This window comes from Acipenser ruthenus, chromosome 6 (assembly GCF_902713425.1).
Source record: "Acipenser ruthenus chromosome 6, fAciRut3.2 maternal haplotype, whole genome shotgun sequence".
Classification (NCBI taxonomy): Eukaryota; Metazoa; Chordata; class Actinopteri; order Acipenseriformes; family Acipenseridae; genus Acipenser; species Acipenser ruthenus.
The window spans coordinates 8,758,607-8,782,437 of NC_081194.1; the positions used below are offsets into that span (position 1 = coordinate 8,758,607).

A 23,831-nucleotide genomic window follows, 5' to 3' on the forward strand; every position below is an offset into this window, starting at 1 on the left:
TTTATATTGAAGTTACTTAGTGATAGTGGTAATTAATCACAAATTATACTTCTTCAGTGACAACTGGAAACAGAGAGAAAGAGTTCCACTGCTGAATTAAAAAAAAAATGCATAAACCCAATTCTTGCTGTCAGGCTAACACTATATATACACTGATGAAGGCTGACAGTATCTATTAGAGCACCAAGACCCTGAACAACCTGCTGCTTAATATGCATGTCCTAGCTGTGGCCTTTAACTTTGTCTACCATAATTACCAACAGATCAATAAGGCTCCCTGGAAGACATATGCATTGTTCACAGATTCGTTGCCTGAGCCTGAAGGACCTTCTGCAAGCACTGCAGCAACTTGTTTTACACCAGTAAGAAAACAGGTGAACCAGTAACACACGTACTGTACACAACTACACAAAGCGAGAATAGGTGTGTGGCAGAGCAGAAGCCCTGCTGCTCTATAAGTGTTTACACTGTGAGTTTGTGTAACTTTGTAGTGAAGACAAATGGCCAGCCTACAACTGTTTAATCTTTTGTTTCAACCTTTTATTTTGGCCCTTGTGCCCTGTTTGTTTGTTCCACAGTTTTTGTTTCTTTAAATAAATGTGCACACCCATGCTTAAACGGCAACTTTCTGTCTCTGGGTGTAATTCCTGCCGGTAGCCAGCTACCCTGTCAACATGTGAATGTGAAGCACAGGACTGACATTTTTTAGCTATAGTAAGAACTTAGTTATGCAAAGGTGCAAGATTTGTTATTTGCACAGTTGCTGCAGCAGGGAACACACACACAGACAGATCAGTGCACAACTCTGACTGCACTGTAACTGTAACTGTAACCAAAGAGGGTTAAAAAAACACCCATGGCAAGACAGGCTGCGTTTACGAAAAAGTTCAGAGCCACTGTGTTAACAACACTCACCCGGGTCATAGACGTCGTTCTGATCATTTTCCTCCGGGACTTCTTAGGTTTTCTGACTTCATCGTCTTCATAATACAGATCCTGAAATACATGAAAAAATGTAATGAATAGATAACGTTTACGCTTTTTTCTTCTGCTCTAGGATACAGATCTCAGAAGCCCACATGTGGATCCAATCCTGAACACTACATGAAAGATTTTTAAAAGAGTTTTCCTCTAAAGTGCAATTTAGAAAAATAACAGTAACAGTTTACAATTTATGGAGTGCCCTTTCATATCACAGAACTTGAATTTTAGCAGCTGCTCAAATCACGCCAGCTTCAGTGGGAGTTGCTGTGTTGCATAGTCACATGATCAAAGAACCTCTTCTGTGGTGTGTTTTTGGAAGCAGATTTCTCAGTGTTTCCTCATGTACTTGGTGTTTAAAGCTAGAGAACTTGAAAATAAGAATCTGGAGATCAGTTTCTTGCCAATTCTGTTATATTAACATGTTATGCTCCTTCCTCTCCAAAATACATCCACTTTGGAGGTACAAAAACTTTGAAGAATCTGTTCCTAAGTGGTAATGTTTCTGGTAATTTCTTTATTTCTTATTTTGTTTTGTTTGTTTGATGGGCAGCTTGGGGTTTAGTGAGTATCTCCAATGAGAAGTGCAATTTAATTAGATTTGCTTTGGGGAAAAAACACACAGCATTGGAAAGTGTAATGACTACTGCTACCTGGTGATATTAATAACAATTTAAACGGGAAGAGAGTGTAAAAATGTAACGATAGTATGACTTACTGTATAAAATGAGCTTTTCATTTGCTATGAGTATCACTGAAAAACAGGTCTTTCTGTGCTCTCGCTCTGTGGTTGTCTTGCCCTCCACATACACAGTGCATTTGAGTGTAGGTGTACAGGGATAGAGACTCCTACTGCCTAGCACTTTCACCCATTCCAGCTTTTAATATGTGCTTGATTATCCACAGTGTATAGGTAACAAGGTCAGGTGTGTCTTATTAAAACACAGTAAAACCAGGAATGGATCAAATCACTATGAAATGGGAGTCATAGTTCCATCCCTGGTGTATAAAAGAGTATTGGGGGCTGAATTCAAAGATGGTACTTCAAGATGGTACTTGACAGCAGAATACCACACAGGCTTTGAAGGGATATGTGTTATAAGGTTGAGATATTATGAGATAGGAATGAGATTAGAATTCATACGATGGGTACACTGAGAAGTAACTGATATTGGTGCTGAAGGCATTTCAGATTACCCTGAGTTTACAATAAATAAAATCCAGCAAGTAAAAACCTGTGAATAGGAGAGAAGTAATTATAGCCCACACAAGGCTATAAAAAGGTTTCAAAATGACTTAATCACAAGCTCTAATCATGAGCCAAAAACAGAGAGTTGCTAAAAACGCTGACAACAAAGCAGCAGTGAAACCATAGTATGCTGGATCTGATCCTGACCTGGCCGTGCACAGCATCATCACTGGCCTCCTGTTCAGAAGAAAAGCTGTCGTCTTCTTCCTCGGAGTAGTTATCAGGTGATCGATCTTTAAAAAGACAAAAAAAGAAAATGACATACCAGCCTTGTGAAAATCCACACACAAGCCATGTTACTTATCGTTTAACACACCTGCTAGCACAGACCCTAGCAACAAAACAATTAACAGACATCAATCTGCAAACCTCTCTGACCTCAAGTTCTGCAGAGATTTATGATACTATGCATTAGTTACAGTGGTTTTAAAGAGAGATCGGTGTGCATTATCAGACACAGGGGGCTCATGAACATTACAAAGTTGTCTACTGGCTTTGCAACCACTCTGTCTATTATATCATAGACAAGAGATTATTGAATTTGAAGTGGCTGGAGGGGTTGCAGCGTGCAGGAAGCAGAAAGCATGGGTAAATCCCGACAGTCATGGCTCACTGCCTTTGATGTCACGCAGCAGCGGGAATCAGGCAGGCACTGGGCCTGGAAATGAGGCTGCAGGAATTCCCAGGACAGACAAGATTTCAATGACCAAAGGGTGGCATCTGAGCAAAATGTTTTTTTCTTTGCAGGAAAAAAATATTTTTCAGTGAGAGCAGCGTAGGGAAAGAATGTTGCCCCCCCCCCCCCCCCCCCCAAAAAAAAAAGAAATACCCTCAAGGTATTAAACCAAGATCCCCGTGCTGCAGCAGTGTACCAGTTAGCCACCATGGGACAAGAGGTTAAATAAGGAAAAATAGCAGTTTTTGCAGAAAGTTTTTAAAAAAAATACAAAATAAATTGTCTTTGCATAATTAGATGCAAAATAGCCACCCAAATGACATTGGACTATATTGAAAGAACACCCACTCTTTGTCAAATGCAAAGCGCTGTGAGCTTTTCATGCAGTCATGGCAGCCTCATGAGAAATATGAATTCCTAAAGCAGAAGACATCAGACAACAAAGTTGGGTCACTTAGGATGGAATGACTCACGCAGTTTTCTTGGGTGCTTTATTCAGCAGTTGGTGATGGAGCCTACTGTAAATATTGCGTGCCTTTTGATAGAAAAACGGTAGAATATGCAGGAAAACTTGAAGGTTGTACACAAGTCCTTTATAAATCTGGGGTTCAGCAGTTACAAAACAAAGAATGTCAAGAAAAATCAGAATTCCACAAACCAGCAGTAATAGTTGGCAATGATTTCACATCTGGGATGCAACAAACTAAAACACCTGTACTTCAGGAGTTTAATTCAGCTTATAGAGAAAGAGTGGGGAAAAAAATGGGCAGAAGCTATTTTTACATTTGAATAATTCCAGGTATTGCTTACTATAGTTGTACTTTTAATATGTTACTTAAATTTGCTTGCAAATGTGTTCCAAACTGCATTGAAAAGGAACATTTCCTTGAAGTTTATATAAATTTGTTGAGGTGGGGTCACAAGGAACCTTTTGGTATCTTGAAGTATTTAGTGAACCAGTCAAGCTACAAGGCTATATCCACCCTGTTAATCACTAATTGATTGATTATGTTCACTGTTACATAAAAGCAAAATCCTACATGTTATATTCTATTTTTTTGTGTGTGTTTTGTGCGAGAAGTAGAAGGAGAAGTAGATTTCTCTTGCATTTTGCTCCCTGGACAATAAGTTTTTTTTTTCAAAAATTCCACAATTGTGCAAATTTGACCTAACCAAAAGAAAAACTATGGCATTCATTTATTTTAGCGGCAAAAGAAGATTATTTTTCAACACTGGATAAACTCTACCCCCTAGCTATTTACAGAGAGTGGTATGCAGAATGTATTTATAGATAGCAGTACAAGTGAAAATGTTTACTGTCTCAATCAATTATAACATGTCTTTTGTAAAAACCCCAATGTGATAAGATGTTTAAAGATGTTATTTATTTCTTATTAAGTATATGGTTTATCTAGCTATATGGTTTTCCCCCTGCACCTATACCTGACATTAATATAAATATTACTGAGAAAAAAAAAAAATACAGAATAATAATGAAATTGTTCCTTCCTGAAACCGGGTTCTTGCTAGCTTCATACCATTGCAGTTGTTTTATTCATGCTTTTGCACTTCTTCGAAATTGAGTCCATGAATGTTTAAGACCAAGCCTTTGGTATTACAATATGCTGTATTTGGGCATTTTATATAAATTGTTAATTACCTTTCAAAAGCTGCTTTAAAATGGCTACATCATTAAAAAAAACCAGACCGAAGCATGTTGATCAAATCAATAATGCAGCATCTGTAAGCAAGTCACTGCCGCTGTAATAAAAAGTGCAACATTTGCTGAAAACCCACCGTTGTTTTCAGTACTTGAAAGATAGATCTTGTACTTGTCTTACGAGTTGTACTCCCCCGTGTGTCAGAAGCAACATAAACTTAATCAATCAATGAACACACAAAGGAAACAATTAAAAGACAGTTTTGAGGGGGTAATGGTTGGTCCTTCCTACCTGCCGCTTTTGTTTTTGGCCCGGCTGGCACGCTGCCGTACTCGTGGTCAATTGGCTGGCTGGAGAGAGAGTACACGCTGATCTCAGCAACTCGGACAGGGGCATCCTTCACATTGCTGTGGAGACCCAGAATCTGACCTCCGTCTGTAGGGTGCTGCATTACCTGAATATGCAGTAAAAAAAAAGAACAGACATATCTCTACAAGAAGAGGTACAGACGTAACAGCAGCTTTGAAATATAACTATAAACACCTATCATCCTTAAATATGTAGGTGTATTTGCGTATTTTCCGGCGGATTGATTATGTTTAATCACTGTTCCGGATTGATTTGGAACAGTGATTAAACATAATTTGAAAAGATAACATTCAAGGTCCTTTACTGGAGATTCGGTGCTTGAGCAATCAGATTAAAGGAAATCTCTTAATGGACAATAAACATCCTACCTCTACTTGTTCCCAAAATTCCTAGAACATGGATAACATTTTTGGGGAATGACTGCACTTAAAGACAATTACAGTATCTGTCGAAAGAGATTTAATAAGTAAGGGGGCCGAGTGAAACTGGTAATAAAACTAAAAGTCCCACCGCCATCAGCAAGACTGAGGTCCCAAATGATTTGGCAGGCAGTGAATAATAAGACAGATTGAGAGGGAGAGAAAAGCTTTCCTCAGAAAAATGTGATCATTTCAGATATTCAATAAAAGGACAATGCCAGCTTTTATATTGCTGCAAAGGTTCCAGAACAACTCTTCCACTGAGATGGAAAGGTCTTGGCATCCAAAGAACGACAAAAGAAATAAAAACATTCCTGCCACCCACACAACACAGTAAGTGCGGCACAGTGCAGCGCATTAACAGCCTGTTTTTAATGATCAAGAGCCTTTTGGTGTACATCTGATCCCCAGGCTTGTACTGCATCAAGCCCAGATTAACAAACAAACAACAAACAAACAAACAGACTACTGGAAATCCAGATGTGAAAAGTGCCCAGGTGGTCTATACTATACAGAGCACATACATATGCTCTATACTTGTAGTAATCAAGCACCTGGCTAACATGGTTTCATTGCTTCTAAAGGATGGGTTGCCTGGTGATTACACTGGGTTGATTTTCTTTGGCGATTCAATGAAATACAGCAAATAAAATGAGATAAATCATCTTTTATGAAATCACGAACTACTGCAAAGAATCTTTACCTGGACAACCTCAAAACAAATCGAAACAAACATCACCAAAGGGATTACGACCTTTTATATAAATTTCTCCTGGTTTTCGTCTCTTACCTCAGCCATGTTGATTACTCCCACAGCCAGCGTCTTGTAGCCCAGAATAGTGCGGTTTTTATATCTCTTCCTCCGCTGCAACATTATCTGGAGCCTGTTTGCATCTCTCTTGAGGAAATGTGGATACTACCAAATTAAACAAACACGCAGATGTTTTTAAAAAGGCTTTCATAATTGTCCTTAGCTTTTTTTGTTTTTAAAAGAGCATACATTTTGTTTTATTGGTCCTGTATAAACAAACAGTAATGTTTTTCCAAAATTGTGAATTTTACTAACGGTCTGTACTGTGAATAGTGCATTTAAAAAATAAAAAATAAAAAAGTAAATGCGAGTTTATTCATTTGAGTTTTAGAGGTGTGTCTTGGCAAATAAATACTTTTAGGATACTGTAATCCAACTTGATGTATTGAAGGCAGGAAGAACATAACATATATGGTTACACCACCTCACATACTAAGCGTATGCTTTGCATTTTCACTACAATATAATAGCACAAGCAAACTAATGCCCATGTTCAAATGGAAAGCGCATGCAAAACAACTTATTCTGTACTTGGATGGATTGGACAGACAGGAAGTATTTTGTGTAATTTAGCATTCCCAGGTTTTGTACAAGTTTAAACGAAAAGCTAAATAAAAACAACAAACTATATGGATTATATTGCAATAATGACATAAAAAACATGCCTGCAGCAAGGATTTTAAAAGCTTATATAAAAGAAGATTTTTATACATTAAAATTACAGTATAAACCTGGACCTTTAAGAACCTGAAGACAAAGTGAGCAGAAAATAGAAAATGCAATTGACAGTTAAAAACATCTTTTTTTTAAAAAATATATATAAAAATAAAAAAAATTAGGAGTACATTTGAACTGAAAAGTCCCGAATGATGAGCCTGCTGTAAACATGCCCTTTAGAACTGGACGAGGAGGACTCAAAGATGATGACCATTAAGGTGGAAATGATTGAGGTCTTCAAAATCTTAGAAGGAACTGACACCGTTGTTAATCTATACCTATACTTTATGCACAGAACAGAAACCGGTACAAGAGGACACAGTTGGACATTAAGTAGAGACAGACAGGACAGAGGGAGGGAGACACTTCTTCCCACAGAGAGTGGTGAGGGTATGGAACAGGCTACCTAGTCATGTTGTTGAGGCAGAATTACTTGGATCCTTTAAGACCCAATTTAAAGTTCTGAGATCAATTAGCAACTAGGAATTGGACGATCTTAGATGGGCCGAATATCCTCCTCACGTTCACACACTTTCTTATGTTCTTGCATTCAAAGAAAAACAGTAGCTTTCAAACCTTTTAGAAGCCCAAACCTTTCAAGCTGACTGGGGATTCAAATTCATCTATAACACCTGAGCTCAGAGGTCTGCTGCTATCTGGTGAACTCCCTTAATAGCTCATAGAGAATATTCTTAATTATTTCTTAATTTGCAATGCTCTCAAATACCTGTTTCTTAATAACCGTCAATGATTTTGGACTTTTGATTCTATTACTGGAGTACTTTCTTTTTGAAAAACTGCAGTGCAATGGTGTTTGAATTGAAATCGAGTCACAATAGCTAAAGAAAGTGTATGTGCACTTCCCCACACCAGCAGGAGGGTGCATTGCATTGTGTGATCTAAAGTACTGTACAGTATATACAGTGTGGCCCTTCCTGTCTGAGTGTAGATTTCCTACCTCCCTTCTGTGGGGGTACGCTTCTGGTTTTAGTGGAAGTCTTATTCAGCAGAATGTAGAGATGTAATTGCAGTACTGCTGGGAATTATCCAAGAGAGACATCTGAACATCTCCTTCAGAGAAGGGATGTAAATCTCCTGCAAAGTCTTTTTCCTAAAATGCCCACAGAGTCATCACTTTGGCAGCTATTGCAGACGTGGATAGAGAAGCATCTATCAACCAAACACTTCCTATAAACCCTCTGTGATAGTTGATCACATATGTTATTTTGTCCATCATGAATGGAACTGATTGCAACAGGGAGATGCAGGTTATATGCAGAAAAGGATCCCTTTTGCTTGGAAATTTAATATAAAAAAAAGTGCAGCATATCATGTGTTTATAATCATGAGGGTATTAGGCTGCTGTAAAGCGAGTCATACCTGCAAAGAGAATGTAAGCTCCAGATCTGTCTCCATCAGCCCACTGGGTGGAAGGAGATATTCATTTGATCTTAGGATCCGTTTTGAGCCCTGCAACACATCAAAAGGCAACACATTTAAGATATCCAGGCCACCAAGGTGATATTATACAAACACATGCATGAAACAAAAAAGCATGAAAATTCAACAATGGTGGAGTTTAAATGTGTTCCATGCCGGTTTTCAGCCATGGTGATCTGCAATAGCTGGGCTGGACAGTTTCATTATATACCTCCGGGTTAATTATTTTCTTTTTTCTTTATATATATATATACACACACACACACACACACATATGCATATATATATGCACGCGGGGTTAATCAGTATTTGGATAAGTATCCTTTGGCCCTATGAATTTCAAAATCACCTAAAAAAAACATTTTAAAACCAGACAATAGGCACCAGTATTTATATAGCTTTCCTGAGGTAGTGTCAGGTTACATTTTCAAACATACATTCATTTATTTGAAGCAGACGCTAGCTGATAAACAACACAGTGCTTCTGCTATTGAAGAATATGAACAATGGCCTGTTTACTACCCTGCAGGTCACTTAGCTTTTTGACTATTATTCTTTCTTGTGCAAATTAATTCATTTTTCCACATACACCTTGGATACAAAAAATGAAATGACACCATCTTCAATCTCAGCTTATGGTCTGATTTAGAAGTAGTTTGTTATACAGACGCACTTCCAAGGTTTAAGGAGTGCCATTCAAGTTTTACAGTTCCTACAGTGTATTTAACATTGGCACTGTTATCATTGGCTCCCTTTTTCCTTTGTTCAGTACAATTTCTTGAATAAATACAATATATGTCATTGGACTGCAATATATGTAATTATGATCAGATGGTAGAGTTTGCTTGTTTTTCAAAGTTTAAATTGAGGAAACACAGATTTCTCAATGCAATGCTGCAGATAAAAAGTATCAACAACATATTTAATCTGGAAACTCCTTATAATTATAATTGGATACACACACACACACACACACTACAGGCATCCAATCAAAGGAACAGTCCAATTAAAATGCAGTGAGCATTTAGTGGAGCATCATATTGAACATTGAATCTGTAGAGAAGGACAGTGGTTCCCAAACTTGGGGGGGGGGGGGGGGGGGGGGGGGGGCAAACACATACAGAACTACAGTGCTCACCCTTTATATGGCAGCCCTTTATACTGCGGAACAGGTTATAAGGCAGCACAGTACGGTCATGGCTCCCATTTGCCCCATAATGACATTACACTAACACTAGTATTCTCGTTATAAGGCGGAACACAAATAGCACGGCCTCTTAACTATGGCTCCCGACTACAGAGTTTAAAGGGGGGGTACTGTTTATCCTACATGGACACCTGACAAAGCAATGTTCACCAGGCACGGGGGGGGGGGAATCAATCTATTCTGAATGTAACCCTTACTGCATTGCTTCGACAGCAGCTCTATTGTTTCCAGCACCCACCAATATATTACAAAAGGGCGTGGTTGTAAAGAGAACAACATTCTTATATCAAGAAGCAGAATGTCAAGATGGGATTTGAGCCAAGGTGGTTTGGAAAATCTCTGGAGTAGAGGATACCCCATGCCTGTGAAACAACCAGTCACTTAAGAAAATAAGAAAGTTTACAAACGAGAGGAGGTCATTCAGCCCATCTTGCTCGTTTGGTTGTTAGTAGCTTATTGATCCCAGAATCTCATCAAACAGCTTCTTGAAGGATCCCAGGGTGTCAGCATCAACAACATTACTGGGGACTTGGTTCCAGACCCTCACAATTCTCTGTGTAAAAAAGTGCCTCCTATTTTCTGTTCTGAATGCCCCTTTATCTAATCTCCATTTGTGACCCCTGGTCCTTCATTCTCTGCTGATTCCCCCATGACCAACACATGCCTGTCAAGACTTGAGTCTCATTAGCAAGTAAGGATTAGTTCCTGGAAAAGGACTGGCAAGGACTCCACTCTCCTAATTAGCAAGGAGAGTCTTGCACAATTGATCCTGGAACCCAGCCAGCAAAGGGTGATACAGACTGACAAACCAGAGGTTTACAGAACAGGACGGCAACGTGCTACCTCAGAATGACCATCCACAACTTGTTAGGTTTTTACATATGACATTTTCAGAATGTTTGAAATGTTTATCATATTTCTTTAAAAAATGGTTGAAATGGTTAAAATGAACAGTTGCATTCAAAAATGTAGAACAGCAAAAAACTAAAATAGACGTGCATTAACAAAATGCCCTAAAACCTAACAGAAAGAAAACAATTTAAATGAAACAATAAACTCAGTAATTAAGCTAAAAAGGAAGTGCAAAGGTTATCAGTTTTATTTGTGAACTCCAATAACCCTACGTTATCTTTCCCCAGTCAAATCGTAGAGTGCCTAAATAAGCATGGTAACTTGCCATAATAAATAACAGTAATGACAAAGAAAATGTAGAACATAAAAAAGGGCAACCAGATATAATCAACAAAAAACAACACATTATTCAAATTTGTATGATATATTTAAGGTAAGGAAAGTTTATTTTTCCGTTAAAAGTGCTCCCGGCTATAATGTTCCGCTGCTCGGCTGTACAGAATTCCTGGGGAGAACCCAGTCTTTATGTGTTTTCAGCATTTCAATAGCCTAGTTTTGGACAAAAGCATGAGTGAGTTAATCTATGCGGTGAGTTTTTCACCGTTAATGTCACTGGAATTACTGTATATGTTCATAGGAAAATATCAGTATAAAAAAAAAAAAAAAAGACTTATCAAACATATGCTAAATGAGAACCTACAGTATGTTGGGTAAAACAGACACTTAGAAATCTACTAGGAGGGTGTAACAGGGTGACTGAGTGGTCTGACGTCACGGCAGAAGCAGGAAGGGAAAATAAACTGACACCAGAGAGTACTGCAGGTAAAGTAAAGAATTGGCTGGCTGCCGTCTCTATTAACAAATACAAAAATAAATAAAATATTCAAACAAAAACACGCTGTGCTCGCAGAGCAAAATAAAAGGTTTAAACAAAACAAACTCACGAACACAAAAATACATAAACAAAGGTCAGGCTGGGCAGATTGCCTTCACTGTTCCTATGTTTCTTTTATTAAGTTTCGTTTTCGTTTTTACTCGCCATCTCTCTGCTCTCTCGTTCCTCCTCTGAACTCCCACCACGAGCTGGAGAGCTGCAGGCTTTTTATATTCAGGTGACCATCTCCCGATTAGCAACAAAATTAAATCACCTAATTAATTCGGGAGATGGCCACCTTCTGCACGAGTTTTAATTATGTTGTGGATGGGGCTAAACAAAACAAACCGGCCACGCCGTCCTAAATACAAAAACAGCAACAAACCCGCGGCGCTTCACCGTCATACATTTAAATACTAAATCATAATACTAAAACAAAATAACACAAGGGCGGAGGGGTACCCCGTTCTAAAAATAAAATGAACAAAACAATGTACAGGGCTGCTCGCCCTGTTACAGAGGGTTATACGAATGTGTGGTCCTGAACATGCATGTTGAACCAATACAAACCAGAATGAAACAATAGTTGAAATACCTCAGGATTTCACTCAACCCTTTCGCCGGTTTTTCCTGTAAGAAATTCCCTTCCTGTGAGGAAAAGCAAATCCTCACCAGCAAAGGAAAACGTGGAGAATGCCTCCAGACACCTGGGGCCTCTGAGGCAGGGATGCCGTGCAGCTTTGTTCTCTCAATTAAACACACATGCTGCAGATCTGCTAACACTCAGAGGAGATGGGAAGGAATGCACTTCATCCGGAAACAATCCCTTTCCAAGGAACTGCACCGGACCATATTCCTTCCCTGCTTTTCCTTAAAGTTCACCTAATATTAACATTAATGGCTACACAAGGGACCACCTTAAAAGTGTTCTTTATAGACGGCTGATTTAACATGGGGGGGGGGGGTGCATCTCCAAAGCTTCTGCAGACGGGTGATCTTGACTTTAGCTGTGATTATTATATTGTTGTGTATACCATGTATTCTACCTATTACTGTAGTCGACTACAATAAATCGAACTCCATTTTATTCCTGTACTTCCAGGTCTGATGCTGATAAACTTGTTAAAAAGAGCAGCTCTGTGTGCAGGTTACCAGTACAGTTTGTTTAAAATAGGAAGAGATGCTGCGTTTCCATTTGGAGCAGAACACTAAGATTTTCTTTGTATCGCATACACTTGGGATCAGAGTTGGTTTTATAACAGTCTTGTGTAACAAATAGTGGTCCTGAAGAGGCTATGATGACATCAGGTTTTATCCCTGAGTTACAGTAACATGCTATTATTGATGTTGTGCTAACCAAGATTACTTTATTTTGTAATTTGGCTGCGAATATGGAATTTATAAATAATTTACATTTCCCATAAATCAAAATACATGGTCGTCCACTTTCAACTGTGAATCATTCCACTGTGGACAGTATTAGAGGTTAACAACTCGATGCATGGGAATAATAGTGGATCAATACATTCAAACCTTAAAGTTTATATAAATGGGAACTGCAAGAGGTACTGCCTGTTCTGCTTATGTCTATAGGTGAGAGTTAAACTTAAATTTAAAAAAGACTGACCAAAGCACTGATATTGCTACAGTACAACAGTAAGCAAAAAAAAATCATGTAGTTTTTTCTTTTTTTGCCTGAGCTGTTGTCTTCGGCAGCAAAACCTGCAAAATTGCTGCGCTCTGCAGGTGACTTGCAGAAAATGAAAGATTTCACGCTTCGGAGAAAACACGGCGCAAGATAAATTCACACTCCAATTTCTTATCCCCAGGAAGAAATAAAAAAAAAAAAAAAAAAAAAAAAAAAACACACAACACTTGATTCATGCGTCCTTCACAAAGATAAATCTGCCCGATTCCAGCCTTGCTGAAGCACCCCCAGATGAGTCCAATTTTCAGCTTTGCCCAACACCTGGTCATCTAATGGTTAGACGGAGACCTGGAGAGGCCTACAAGCCACAGTGTCTCGCACCCACTGTGAAATGTGGTGGAAGATCGGTGATGATCTGGGGGTGCTTCAGCAAGGCTGGAATCAGGCAGCTTTGGCATGAATCAAGCCAAGTACAAGGTTGTCCTGGAAGAAAACTTGCTTCCTTTTGCTCTGACAATGTTCCCCAACTGTGAGGATTGGTTTTTCCAGCAGGACAATGCTCCATGCCACACAGCCAGGGCAAATCAAGGTGTGGATGGAGGACCACCAGATCAAGACCCTGTCATGGCCAGCCCAATCTCCAGACCTGAACCTCATTGAAAACCTCTGGAATGTGATCAAGAGGAAGATGGATGGTCACAAGCCATCAAACAAAGCCGAGCTGCTTGAATTTTTGCGCCAGGAGTGACATAAAGTCACCCAACATCAATGTGAAAGACTGGTGGAGAGCATGCCAAGACGCATGAAAGCTGTGCTTGAAAATCAGGGTTATTCCACCAAATATTGATTTCTGAACTCTTCCTAAGTTAAAACATTAGTATTGTGTTGTTTAAAAAATGAATATGAACTTATTTTCTTTGCATTATTCAAGGTCTGACATCTTTTTTGTTATTTTGACCAGTTGTCATTTTCTGCAAATAAATGCTCTAAATGACAATATTTTTATTTGGAATTTGGGAGAAATGTTGTCAGTAGTTTATAAAATAAAACAAAAATGTTCATTTTACCCAAACACATACCTATAAATAGTAAAACCAGAGAAACTGATAATTTTGCAGTGGTCTCTCAATTTTTTCCAGAGCTGTATATATAGAATAGCAATATGAAGAAGAATCTTCTCTGTTTATAGGAAACCCTTTACTAGGCTTATAAGCAGGGCTTATGTTTTTCAGTGCTTATTTAATTTCTTTTTTGGTTTTTAATTTTAGAAATGTTCAGGCTTTATGTAGATGGCCAAAAATCTGTGTTTATCACAGGCTTCTTTTAGATATATAACATTGTATATATAAGTTGTATTGACAGAGGTTATTTCTGTGTTTGTCGGATAAAACACCAGTTTAAATTATTATTAATTATGGAAGTGGTTAAAATCAGTTAAAATCTAAAATCTGAAACCCTTATAAAAAAAATTGATTTCTAAATATTCAAAATCAAGTATAGTGCTGAACATATTATTTACTTAGGACCATGTAAACTGTAATTTGACCCAAGCTGGGTATCTGCCAAAATGTAACCTTAGAGTTCAACAAGCTCACACAAACATGTTATTATATACATATTTGCTGTTTTTCTTTTTTTTTTTTCAATGAACTGATTTAGTGTGAGTTAAAGTAACATACCAGTTAAACAGTGCTTGTGATGTAATGTACTGTGTACTAGGGCAGTTAAACTCTGTAGAAAGGAAATTAAATCTGATCTCTCGATAAATTAAAGAAGACTTTGTAAAGAAATACGGGTTAACCAACCTGTACTAGTACTGGACCAATCCTTTCATTGAGGATTTTTTTAACTCCTTAGTGTCATTAGATGTATGAGTCTAACTACCTCTAGTGATCAATTAATTAAATTGTGAATTGAGAACAGATTTTTATTTAAAACGACTGTGCAAGAGAGTACATTTCCCAAGAATTGTTTCTAAAGGTAATATTAAGCAACGTTTCTTAAATCAAGTTTCAAGTTTTCCCCCATCAGACCAAGGTTAGCCTGGATGCAAGAATGGATTACACTTCGGGCTTGAACTTTTCTGGTTTTATTTTTGATCACATGACGTCCCTTTCAGCTTATGTTTCCTAATTAAACTAAGAAAAAGCTGTTAATTACAAAACACTCACTTGTTTTTCTGTTTCGCATCATTTTTATTTCAAACAGACGTGACAAAATTAGTCAATTGCTCATCGCTGATCCTAATTGCATTTCATTCTTGCAGTCGCCTCGATTAATGTTGTGCTTTTGTTATTTTCACTCGTTTAACAGAGTTCTGACAGATTTTCTTTTCAGCATAAAATACCCAGTACGGACTGTACACTGATAGCAAGTCCATCATTTAAAATCTCCTTGATTTGCAGCAAAGGAAAACATAATCTTAAACCCAGTCTTTAATTAGTAGTTCTCTCTTTATTAGGATGCAGATACAGCTAACAACGACTAATTAACATTTAAAGGGAGGTAGAGATTTGGAAAATAAAAACCGAAAAGTTCAAGCCCTAATTATATTTCTTGTTTTAAACAGACGCTCAAACAATGTTGCTCTGCAAATAATCTGTTTATTTTGCAAGCAAATATTGCTTTTAGTTTTATTTATCTAACCACTGTTTGAGCCACACAGACACGGCACCACTTCTAATGGAGGGCAATTATTTATTTATTTAAAACACACATACCGTTGGTAGGAATAATGCTATCCAACTATTAAACAGCACTTGAATAAATGTTCTATATTTACCCACACTCAGTAAGAGCAAGTAACAATAAACATGGTTTGTGTGGTGACCTTGAGACATTGCCTGGATGCCAACCTTTAACAGTCTGAAATGTCAGTGGCATTATCAGATCAAATTTGGAGCACCACAATCGTAAGAAAGACCTGTGAGGCGTACACCAACTAGAGAGCGTGTCTACTGGTATTTACAGTGTGGCAAAAGCCTGACTGTATGAGAAACTGAACAAAAAGGTTGATCCAAGAGTGCTGCCAAGACTGCAGAAAGGAATACTCCCAACTGAGGGACTGGGACTAGAGACAGGGGCAACAGCACAGAAAATAACAGCAAACCACGCTCAACCAAGGTGGGGTGCTGCATCAGCGTTAAAGCCGAGAGAATAAAAAAAAATCTGGAACTAAAAAGAGCTTAGAATGGAGACTTTCCTGCAGTTTATCGATCTTCAAGGACAGTCAAGTGAGAGGAATGAGTGTGGCTGTGCAGTCCAATTACATATATTGTATTTATTCAACTAATTTAAAAAAAAGAGACAAGGTACCAACCCAGTCCAACCTTTGTTCTAAACAGCTGTTTACATTCTACATGTTTTAAAAAGTCAGTAGCTTCAAACTAAAGTTTTTTTTTTGTTTGTTTGTTTTTTACTGTCAGATATTTTTGTATGTATTTGCAATCACTGAGTGGTTCTTATTGCAATTTGTAACATTTATCACACTGTAGTTGTTCCAAACTGTCAGAAGCACCCAGATGTTCTGCATTAGACAATGATCTATTATGTTTGTGTACCACAGAACATGAACAGGTGACAAATTAAAGTTGCTTTACCTGAATTTTCACAGCAATCACAACAGAGTTGAGTTCTTTGTCCAGTTCTTTGAGCACGATCAGCTTTTTCAGAGTCAGGCTACATAACCTGAAATGCAACAAACAAACAGAATGTTGATTTTCCTTCCCAGCTGCATGGCACATAATGAAAATCAGATGATTTAAATAAATAACACTTCCTATTGGTAAAACACATCCTCGTAACAAATCTCCTTTTAAAGCTTTGTCAAATTTTGCCAAGCTATTCTGAAGATCTAGCCATCATTATTGTCCGATCCGAGGCTATAATTCATTCAAAACCAGATTACGATATTATCAAGAACATGTGGCAAGGATTACCATAACAAATGGATGGAAAGGTTCTAAAGACATATAAAAGAAATCCTGAACTGTACCTATAGTGTGGTTGTAACACAGTGCTCCAAGTTTACTCTTTCCATGGCATTCTGCATCCTCAAGAAGAAATTGCTTGAAATTAAATATTTAAAAATGCTATCTGTGTGAAAAGTCCTATTTTTCATGTGAAGTTACTGAGGCAGAAGGCTGGCAATGGAAGGAAAAAAAGAAACTGTAAACAAAAATCTGCTTACGCAGCGCATTATCTGCTTGCTGTTCAGACAGTGTCTGGGCAGTTGAACTTGTTCAACAGATAGCTGTTCAACAGATATCTGCTGTTCGCCCAGAGAAAGCAAGACAGTACAGTAATGGCTGGCTCCTGGTGAGTAATTACCCGAGACGAAGAAAACACGACCTGCTGGCCCCTTGTGCTTTGCTTGAGATCCTAGCTTTTAATAATTCTCCACCGACTCAGTGTACCCTTGCAGTTACAATGCAGGAGGACACTTTTCATTACACTGCATTGATGATTAATGATTGCTAAGGCTTGCTCGCCGACACACAATAATACAGACATCCAGCGCGGAGGTAAACCACAACACCATTGGAGAACATTCACTTCCAGCGCAGCAGCATTCACATTGGCTGTTAACTAATGGCTGTTCAAACCCAGGGCAACTTTAAAAAAAAAAAAAAACACACACACAATGACTGCGGAATCTCATTTTGGAATGGAACTTTGAATGTAGAATTACTAGTAGGAGAAAACCTCAAATTCCAAGGTAACATTTTGAAACTGTCGGCCCTATTACCAATAAGTTCAAAGGACTATTGTATAAGGAATATAAACTTCTGTCCTCTCTAAAACAGTTGAAAAGGTTCATGAACCTTCAAACTTGATTTAATTTATCAAAACGGGCTTTAAAAACATTCCTTTAAACAGTTCATTATAGTTTGTTTAAAAAAATAAAAAAGCAAACCAACTACTGTATTATTACTATAGTTTTTAAGAAGTTAAAGTTTTCTAAAAAAAAAAAATAGAAAAAGAAAAAAAAAAATATAGCAATGCAAATTAAGAAAATGAAATATCATCCTATTCAAGAAATTGGATGTTGTATTTTTAATTTTTATTTTTCCCTCTGAAAATCTTACACAAAGAACAGCACATTCCACTAGAGAAAATGAATTTGTGTACAGAGCAATAACCCGAACAACATGCCTGTACATACCGGTGTATTCCAGAAATACCACCTTAGTATAGTGAGTGCCAAGTTGAAAAGCCTAGAAAATCTACCAATGTAATATATTTCAATATTTTAGGGAGGGTCATTATAACAGTTACATAGTTCCATCCATATACTGCACATATACAGTATGCACACTTAATGAAATTCCAGAGCCAGTAGGGAACAGAGTAAAACAATGCATTCATAATGTTTCTCTGTACCAGTGCATAATGACCGTTTAACTTTTAAACCTGGTATTAAAAGGACAAAAAGAAAAAAAAAAAAAAGGAAAGAAAAGTCAATACCAGATACACAAACTGATCTATCCAACATAATGCTTTACTATACCCCACCCCACCACAATGAACAGTTAATCGAAAACAAAAAATACATTAATAATTATTAAAACCACATTATTCAGCATTTCCAAATTTGTCAGGTACATGCTTAAATCAGTGGGGTGAAATTCAAGTAACAGGGACAATAATGTTCACTTCAAGGGTAAAAACTTTCCAAGAAACTGTTGTCAAATGCAACATTTTTGATGATTATGGGCCCAGTTTTAAAGCAAGAGCAAAAGACAAAAAATAAGACATGTTATCAGAGGTATAAAATGGACAATAGAGGAATGCACACATCATTTTGAGGTCGTATATCACTTTTACCATTAGCCCTCTTAGTTTGTTGCCACATTAATGTGTTTACAAAAACAGGCGATATGCATATAAAGAACCAGAAAAGGAATAAGAAAAATGGACGTGAATAAGGGAAATATATATATATATATATATATATATATATATATTTTTTTTTTTTTGGGGGGGGGGGGGGGGGGGGTAGCTGAAAGATATACAAAATGCAGAGCTATTTTTCTGTTATCATTTTGTGTCAGTCTTCTTTATAACAGGCTTGGCTGAAAGTGTCACAGGAAGGCTAGTGGACATATTGCCTAGGTTGATCCTTCCACACTGGCTCAGGAAGATGCCACTTATTGGAATGTTGCAGGATGCCTCCAGGGAACAGCAATAAGAGCTGGCTCACCTGCCACATTCCTGCTGCTAGAACAACTAAATTGGGACAATATGAAAGCCTGTCAGTTGGACTACTTGACTGGAGGGCTAATGAGGCTGATGTTGAGCCTTCATTCAAGATTAAATGTGACCTGCTTGGTGCTCATGGCTCGTAATCTGTCAAAGAGCAATGATGTTTGCAGAACACCTGACTGCAACCTCAGTCTGTCGCACTTCTGAAACTGCCTACTGTAGAAGACAGTCGGAGACGAGATGGCTTTGTCACATGGGCTTGCACCACAGAAGACAGATGCATAATGTGTTTTTCGGTGGCTTGCTGCACGAAAAAAAACTACCGGTCAGCATTTTTTATATTTTGGGTTAACAATTGTGTTGAAACACAGAACAGGGATGTCCTGAAGCTAAGACAGATTTAAAATCAAAACATTAAAAACAAAAATTCAAGAAAGACTTTTGACTTCGCTTGCAACTAAAATTGGATGCCCTATATTGTGTTTTGTCCCACATACATTTTAAAGCCAGGTGTCCCACTTCATACTTTACTGCAGGTAGATCGTCTCCTAAAGCACATGCTCATATAAAATGTTATTTATTTGTGAGGTCGAGTGTAAACGACAACCCGTTAAATTTGGCTTTGTTCGACTAACCATTTCCAAGTCTCTTAACTGAAAAAACTAAAATCAACGGAACCCAACCAATCTGCAATCCAGAACAGGACATGGATTTTGTTATCAGATTAATCCTGGGTGCTACTGTACCGTATGCCTGTCTTCACAAAATCTGTTTTGCTCACATTGTTGGTTAGATTATTAGCAGCTTTGGCAGACGCTAGCTGTTGCGATGCCAAAACCTATAAATTAATTTTGAAAGTAGACAAATCTGTGCCTATATTTAACAGGCCCTGAAAAGGAGATTTCACCAGCTCAATCATGATGTGGCATGTCACTTTGCTAACTGCAGATGTTCAGCGCAGGCTACTTCAAACTTCTCAGTTTTGATTTAATAACGGATTACATTTAAATACAAATTCTATAACAAAAGCAAGAAAGAATAAGACAATCTTCCGTTATCCACCACTACCGTCGAAGTGCAGGCAGAGTGTGCACTTGTTAAAATCAATACAGGAAACGTGGAGGGGTATTTGTTGACAGAACCAGCTTACTCTACACTGATCAAGTCTTGAGCAAACTCGGTTAGCGATGCTCTTTCACTACAGCATAATTACGTTTACATTTCTTTCGAATGCAGTTTTACTTATCACCAAAGATTTGCATACAGAAATGCACTGAAACTTAATAAAACAAGAATATTAAACAATCCTTTACAAAATAGTGTTGCTGTATTTTTAAACACTTTACAGTAACAATGCTGCCCAGGTATATTAAATGTGTCAAACTGCAGTTTATTGCAGTAATGGGAAGGTATGCCATTATAAGGGGAATGTTGCTACAGCATTAGTTCTGTGAAAAGACAGCCTTCTAAGAACTCAGCAAGTCTTCCATTGCTGCCCATAATACCACCATGTGATCCCGATATTAGAATCAGGGCTCAGAGTTGATCCCTGTCCAGATATAAGTCATTGCACTATCCCTTGAACAGTCCTGACATAGCTGATGATAAAGAAAGATTAGCATCATATCTGAAAAATAGCACAGGCTTATAGGCTTTCCCTATAAATAATTCAAATTGCAGAATTATCCCTGGAGGGAAAGCACCAGTAGAGTGAGGATTCATGTTTCAGGTAACAATGAGGATATCCCCCCTCCTTCATGACTCAATCACTATTTCATGCAAAAAAAGCAAATGTGTAATTATTTTTATACCCTGAGGCAGCAAACGGGCTATCAAGTTTTATCATGCAAGTACTGTAATACTGCATTAGCACATATTATAAAATTTGTCTACATTTATTTTTATGATCATGAGTCAATCTGGCCATGTGTGAAAAAAAAAAAAAAAAACTAAAAAAACTTTAATATAAACACACACACACACACACACACACACATATATTAATATATATATTAATAATATATATATATATATTATATATATATATATATATATATATATATATATACAGACGTGCTCAAATTTGTTGGTACCCTTACAGCTCATTGAAATAATGCTTCATTCCTCCTGAAAAGTGATGAAATTAAAAGCTATTTTATCATGTATACTTGCATGCCTTTGGTATGTCATAGAATAAAGCAAAGAAGCTGTGAAAAGAGATGAATTATTGCTTATTCTACAAAGATATTCTAAAATGGCCTGGACACATTTGTTGGTACCCCTTAGAAAAGATAATAAATAATTGGATTATAGTGATATTTCAAACTAATTAGTTTCTTTAATTAGTATCACACATGTCTCCAATCTTGTAATCAGTCATTCAGCCTATTTAAATGGAGAAAAGTAGTCACTGTGCTGTTTGGTATCATTGTGTGCACCACACTGAACATGGACCAGAGAAAGCAAAGGAGAGAGTTTTCTGAGGAGATCAGAAAGAAAATAATAGACAAGCATGGTAAACGTAAAGGCTACAAGACCATCTCCAAGCAGCTTGATGTTCCTGTGACAACAGTTGCAAATATTATTAAGAAGTTTAAGGTCCATGGAACTGTAGCCAACCTCCCTGGGCGCGGCCGCAAGAGGAAAATCGACCCCAGATTGAACAGAAGGATAGTGCGAATGGTAGAAAAAGAACCAAGGATAACTGCCAAAGAGATACAAGCTGAACTCCAAGGTACGTCAGTTTCTGATCGCACCATCCGTCGCTTTTTGAGCGAAAGTGAGCTCCATGGAAGAAGACCCAGGAGGACTCCACTTTTGAAAGAAAAACATAAAAAAGCCAGACTGGAATTTGCTCAAATGCATATTGACAAGCCACAATCCTTCTGGGAGAATGTCCTTTGGACAGATGAGTCAAAACTGGAGCTTTTTGGCAAGTCACATCAGCTCTATGTTCACAGACGAAAAAATGAAGCTTTCAAAGAAAAGAACACCATACCTACAGTGAAACATGGAGGAGGCTCGGTTATGTTTTGGGGCTGCTTTGCTGCGCCTGGCACAGGGTGCCTTGAATCTGTGCAGGGCACAATGAAATCTCAAGACTATCAAGGCATTCTGGAGCAGTTTGCTTAGGAAGAGTGGGCCAAACTACCTGTTAACAGGTGCAGAAGTCTCATTGAGAGCTACAGAAAACGTTTGATTGCAGTGATTGCCTCTAAAGGTTGTGCAACAAAATACTAGGTTAGCGGTCCCATCATTTTTGTCCATGCCATTTTCATTTGTTTTATTATTTACAATATTATGTTGAATAAAAAATCAAAAGCAAAGTCTGATTTCTATTAAATATGGAATAAACAATGGTGGATGCCAATTACTGTTGTCAGTTTCAAGTTATTTCAGAGAAAATTGTGCATAATTCGTTTTTTGTGGAGGGGTACCAACAAATTTGAGCACGTCTGTATATATATGTATAGAGCTACATTTATCAGAATTAAAACATTCAGAGTCTCACTCCAACAGCCTGAAGTTGTTCCAATTTGTGATCCTGAAAGCAAAGCTGCATGCTGAATTAGCAAGCGACTTTGATGCTCTTGGGCATCTGTGCAAGCCACAAAGCACACAACGCATGCTTTCAGTTGAGCTCCGACTGGAATGTGAAGCAAAATCAGAAGAGAAAATTCCTAGTGCCCACAATCTGTGCCAATGGAGTTAACTATTGCCTGGTACAATTCCAGCAATTACATTGCCGTTGTTCAACTCAATGACATCTACATTTTTAGTGCGAGTGAATGAACGCAGTCAAAATGCTAGAATGCAAGATAAACTAAAGTTGTCTATAAAATTTAAAAAAAGACCCAAACCCAAATTTGCTTGTCGGTTTTCATTAAAAGAAGATCTATACTTTACATGCTTCTTTAGTAACTTGAACTAATCTCATTACAGATCAATGCAAATCACATTTAAGTGAGTTTAACAAAACAATACAGTTTTGTATTTTTAAAAACCATGTGTATAGTATGAGCCCAGTTTTTCTCCACAACTTACAGACAGACAGACAGACAGACAGACAGACAGAAGCTGATGACTGAATCCTGAACAGCTGCTTTATTTTCTTGGGTTTCCTATCGTTCTGACCCCATTTTCAACAGGGAGAGATTTACAGTGGGTATTTTTGTCTAGTTCAAAGGAACATGACAATAACGTATCATGTATTATTGCACGAGACATTTCATACAGAAGTAGATATTTTGCATTTGTATAACTGGTCAGGTACAATGAAGGTGGAGCAATTTCTAATTTCAGTGATCCCTGTTTCACTTAATAACCCTATTTCTCACCTGCCTATAAAACCAGGCCAGCACATTAATAAACTCTGCCAAATTAGACATTTACACAGAGGCTGCTTGCCTTTACTCCCTAAACAGTTTATGTAAATTAAGTTCTTATGCAAAATTCATTTGTGTTAATTGAGTAAACCCCTGCGGATAGATCCCTGCTAAAGTTATGATCTTCAAAGTGTTTTATGTACACCCCATAGGAAGTGCAATCATGAAATGTTTGAGAAATTTATAAGGGCTAATAGCTATAATCTCTAGGACAACATAAACATAAAAAAGCAATTCTGCCCATCACAGTATACTCAACATTCAGCAGTGTGTGTTAAAGCTGTCCACTATGCCCATAAACAACACAGAGATAACCGTAAAAATCGTTTTCTAGGTTG

General features: G+C 37.7%; 1 protein-coding gene across 6 annotated transcripts in view; it reads right to left on the reverse strand.

The window, feature by feature from the left end:
- The window catches only part of zmp:0000000755 (phosphofurin acidic cluster sorting protein 2), an 88,235-nt gene that overhangs the window by 34,025 nt on the left and 30,379 nt on the right, over nt 1-23,831 (reverse strand). For 5 of the 6 annotated variants that reach the window (XR_009328835.1, XM_059024923.1, XM_059024922.1 and 2 more), the window contains exons 2-7: nt 16,504-16,591; nt 8,264-8,353; nt 6,146-6,271; nt 4,859-5,021; nt 2,378-2,463; nt 916-996 (exon numbers count right to left, since the gene is read on the reverse strand). Coding sequence is in view for 5 of the 6 variants with exons in the window: in XM_059024923.1 (XP_058880906.1) it covers nt 916-996; nt 2,378-2,463; nt 4,859-5,021; nt 6,146-6,271; nt 8,264-8,353; nt 16,504-16,591 (634 nt within the window). In the remaining variant the exon portion in view is untranslated. Of the gene's footprint in view, nt 1-915; nt 997-2,377; nt 2,464-4,858; nt 5,022-6,145; nt 6,272-8,263; nt 8,354-11,851; nt 11,872-16,503; nt 16,592-23,831 lie in introns of those variants that run through there. The other variant, XM_059024925.1, reaches the window with a different exon arrangement.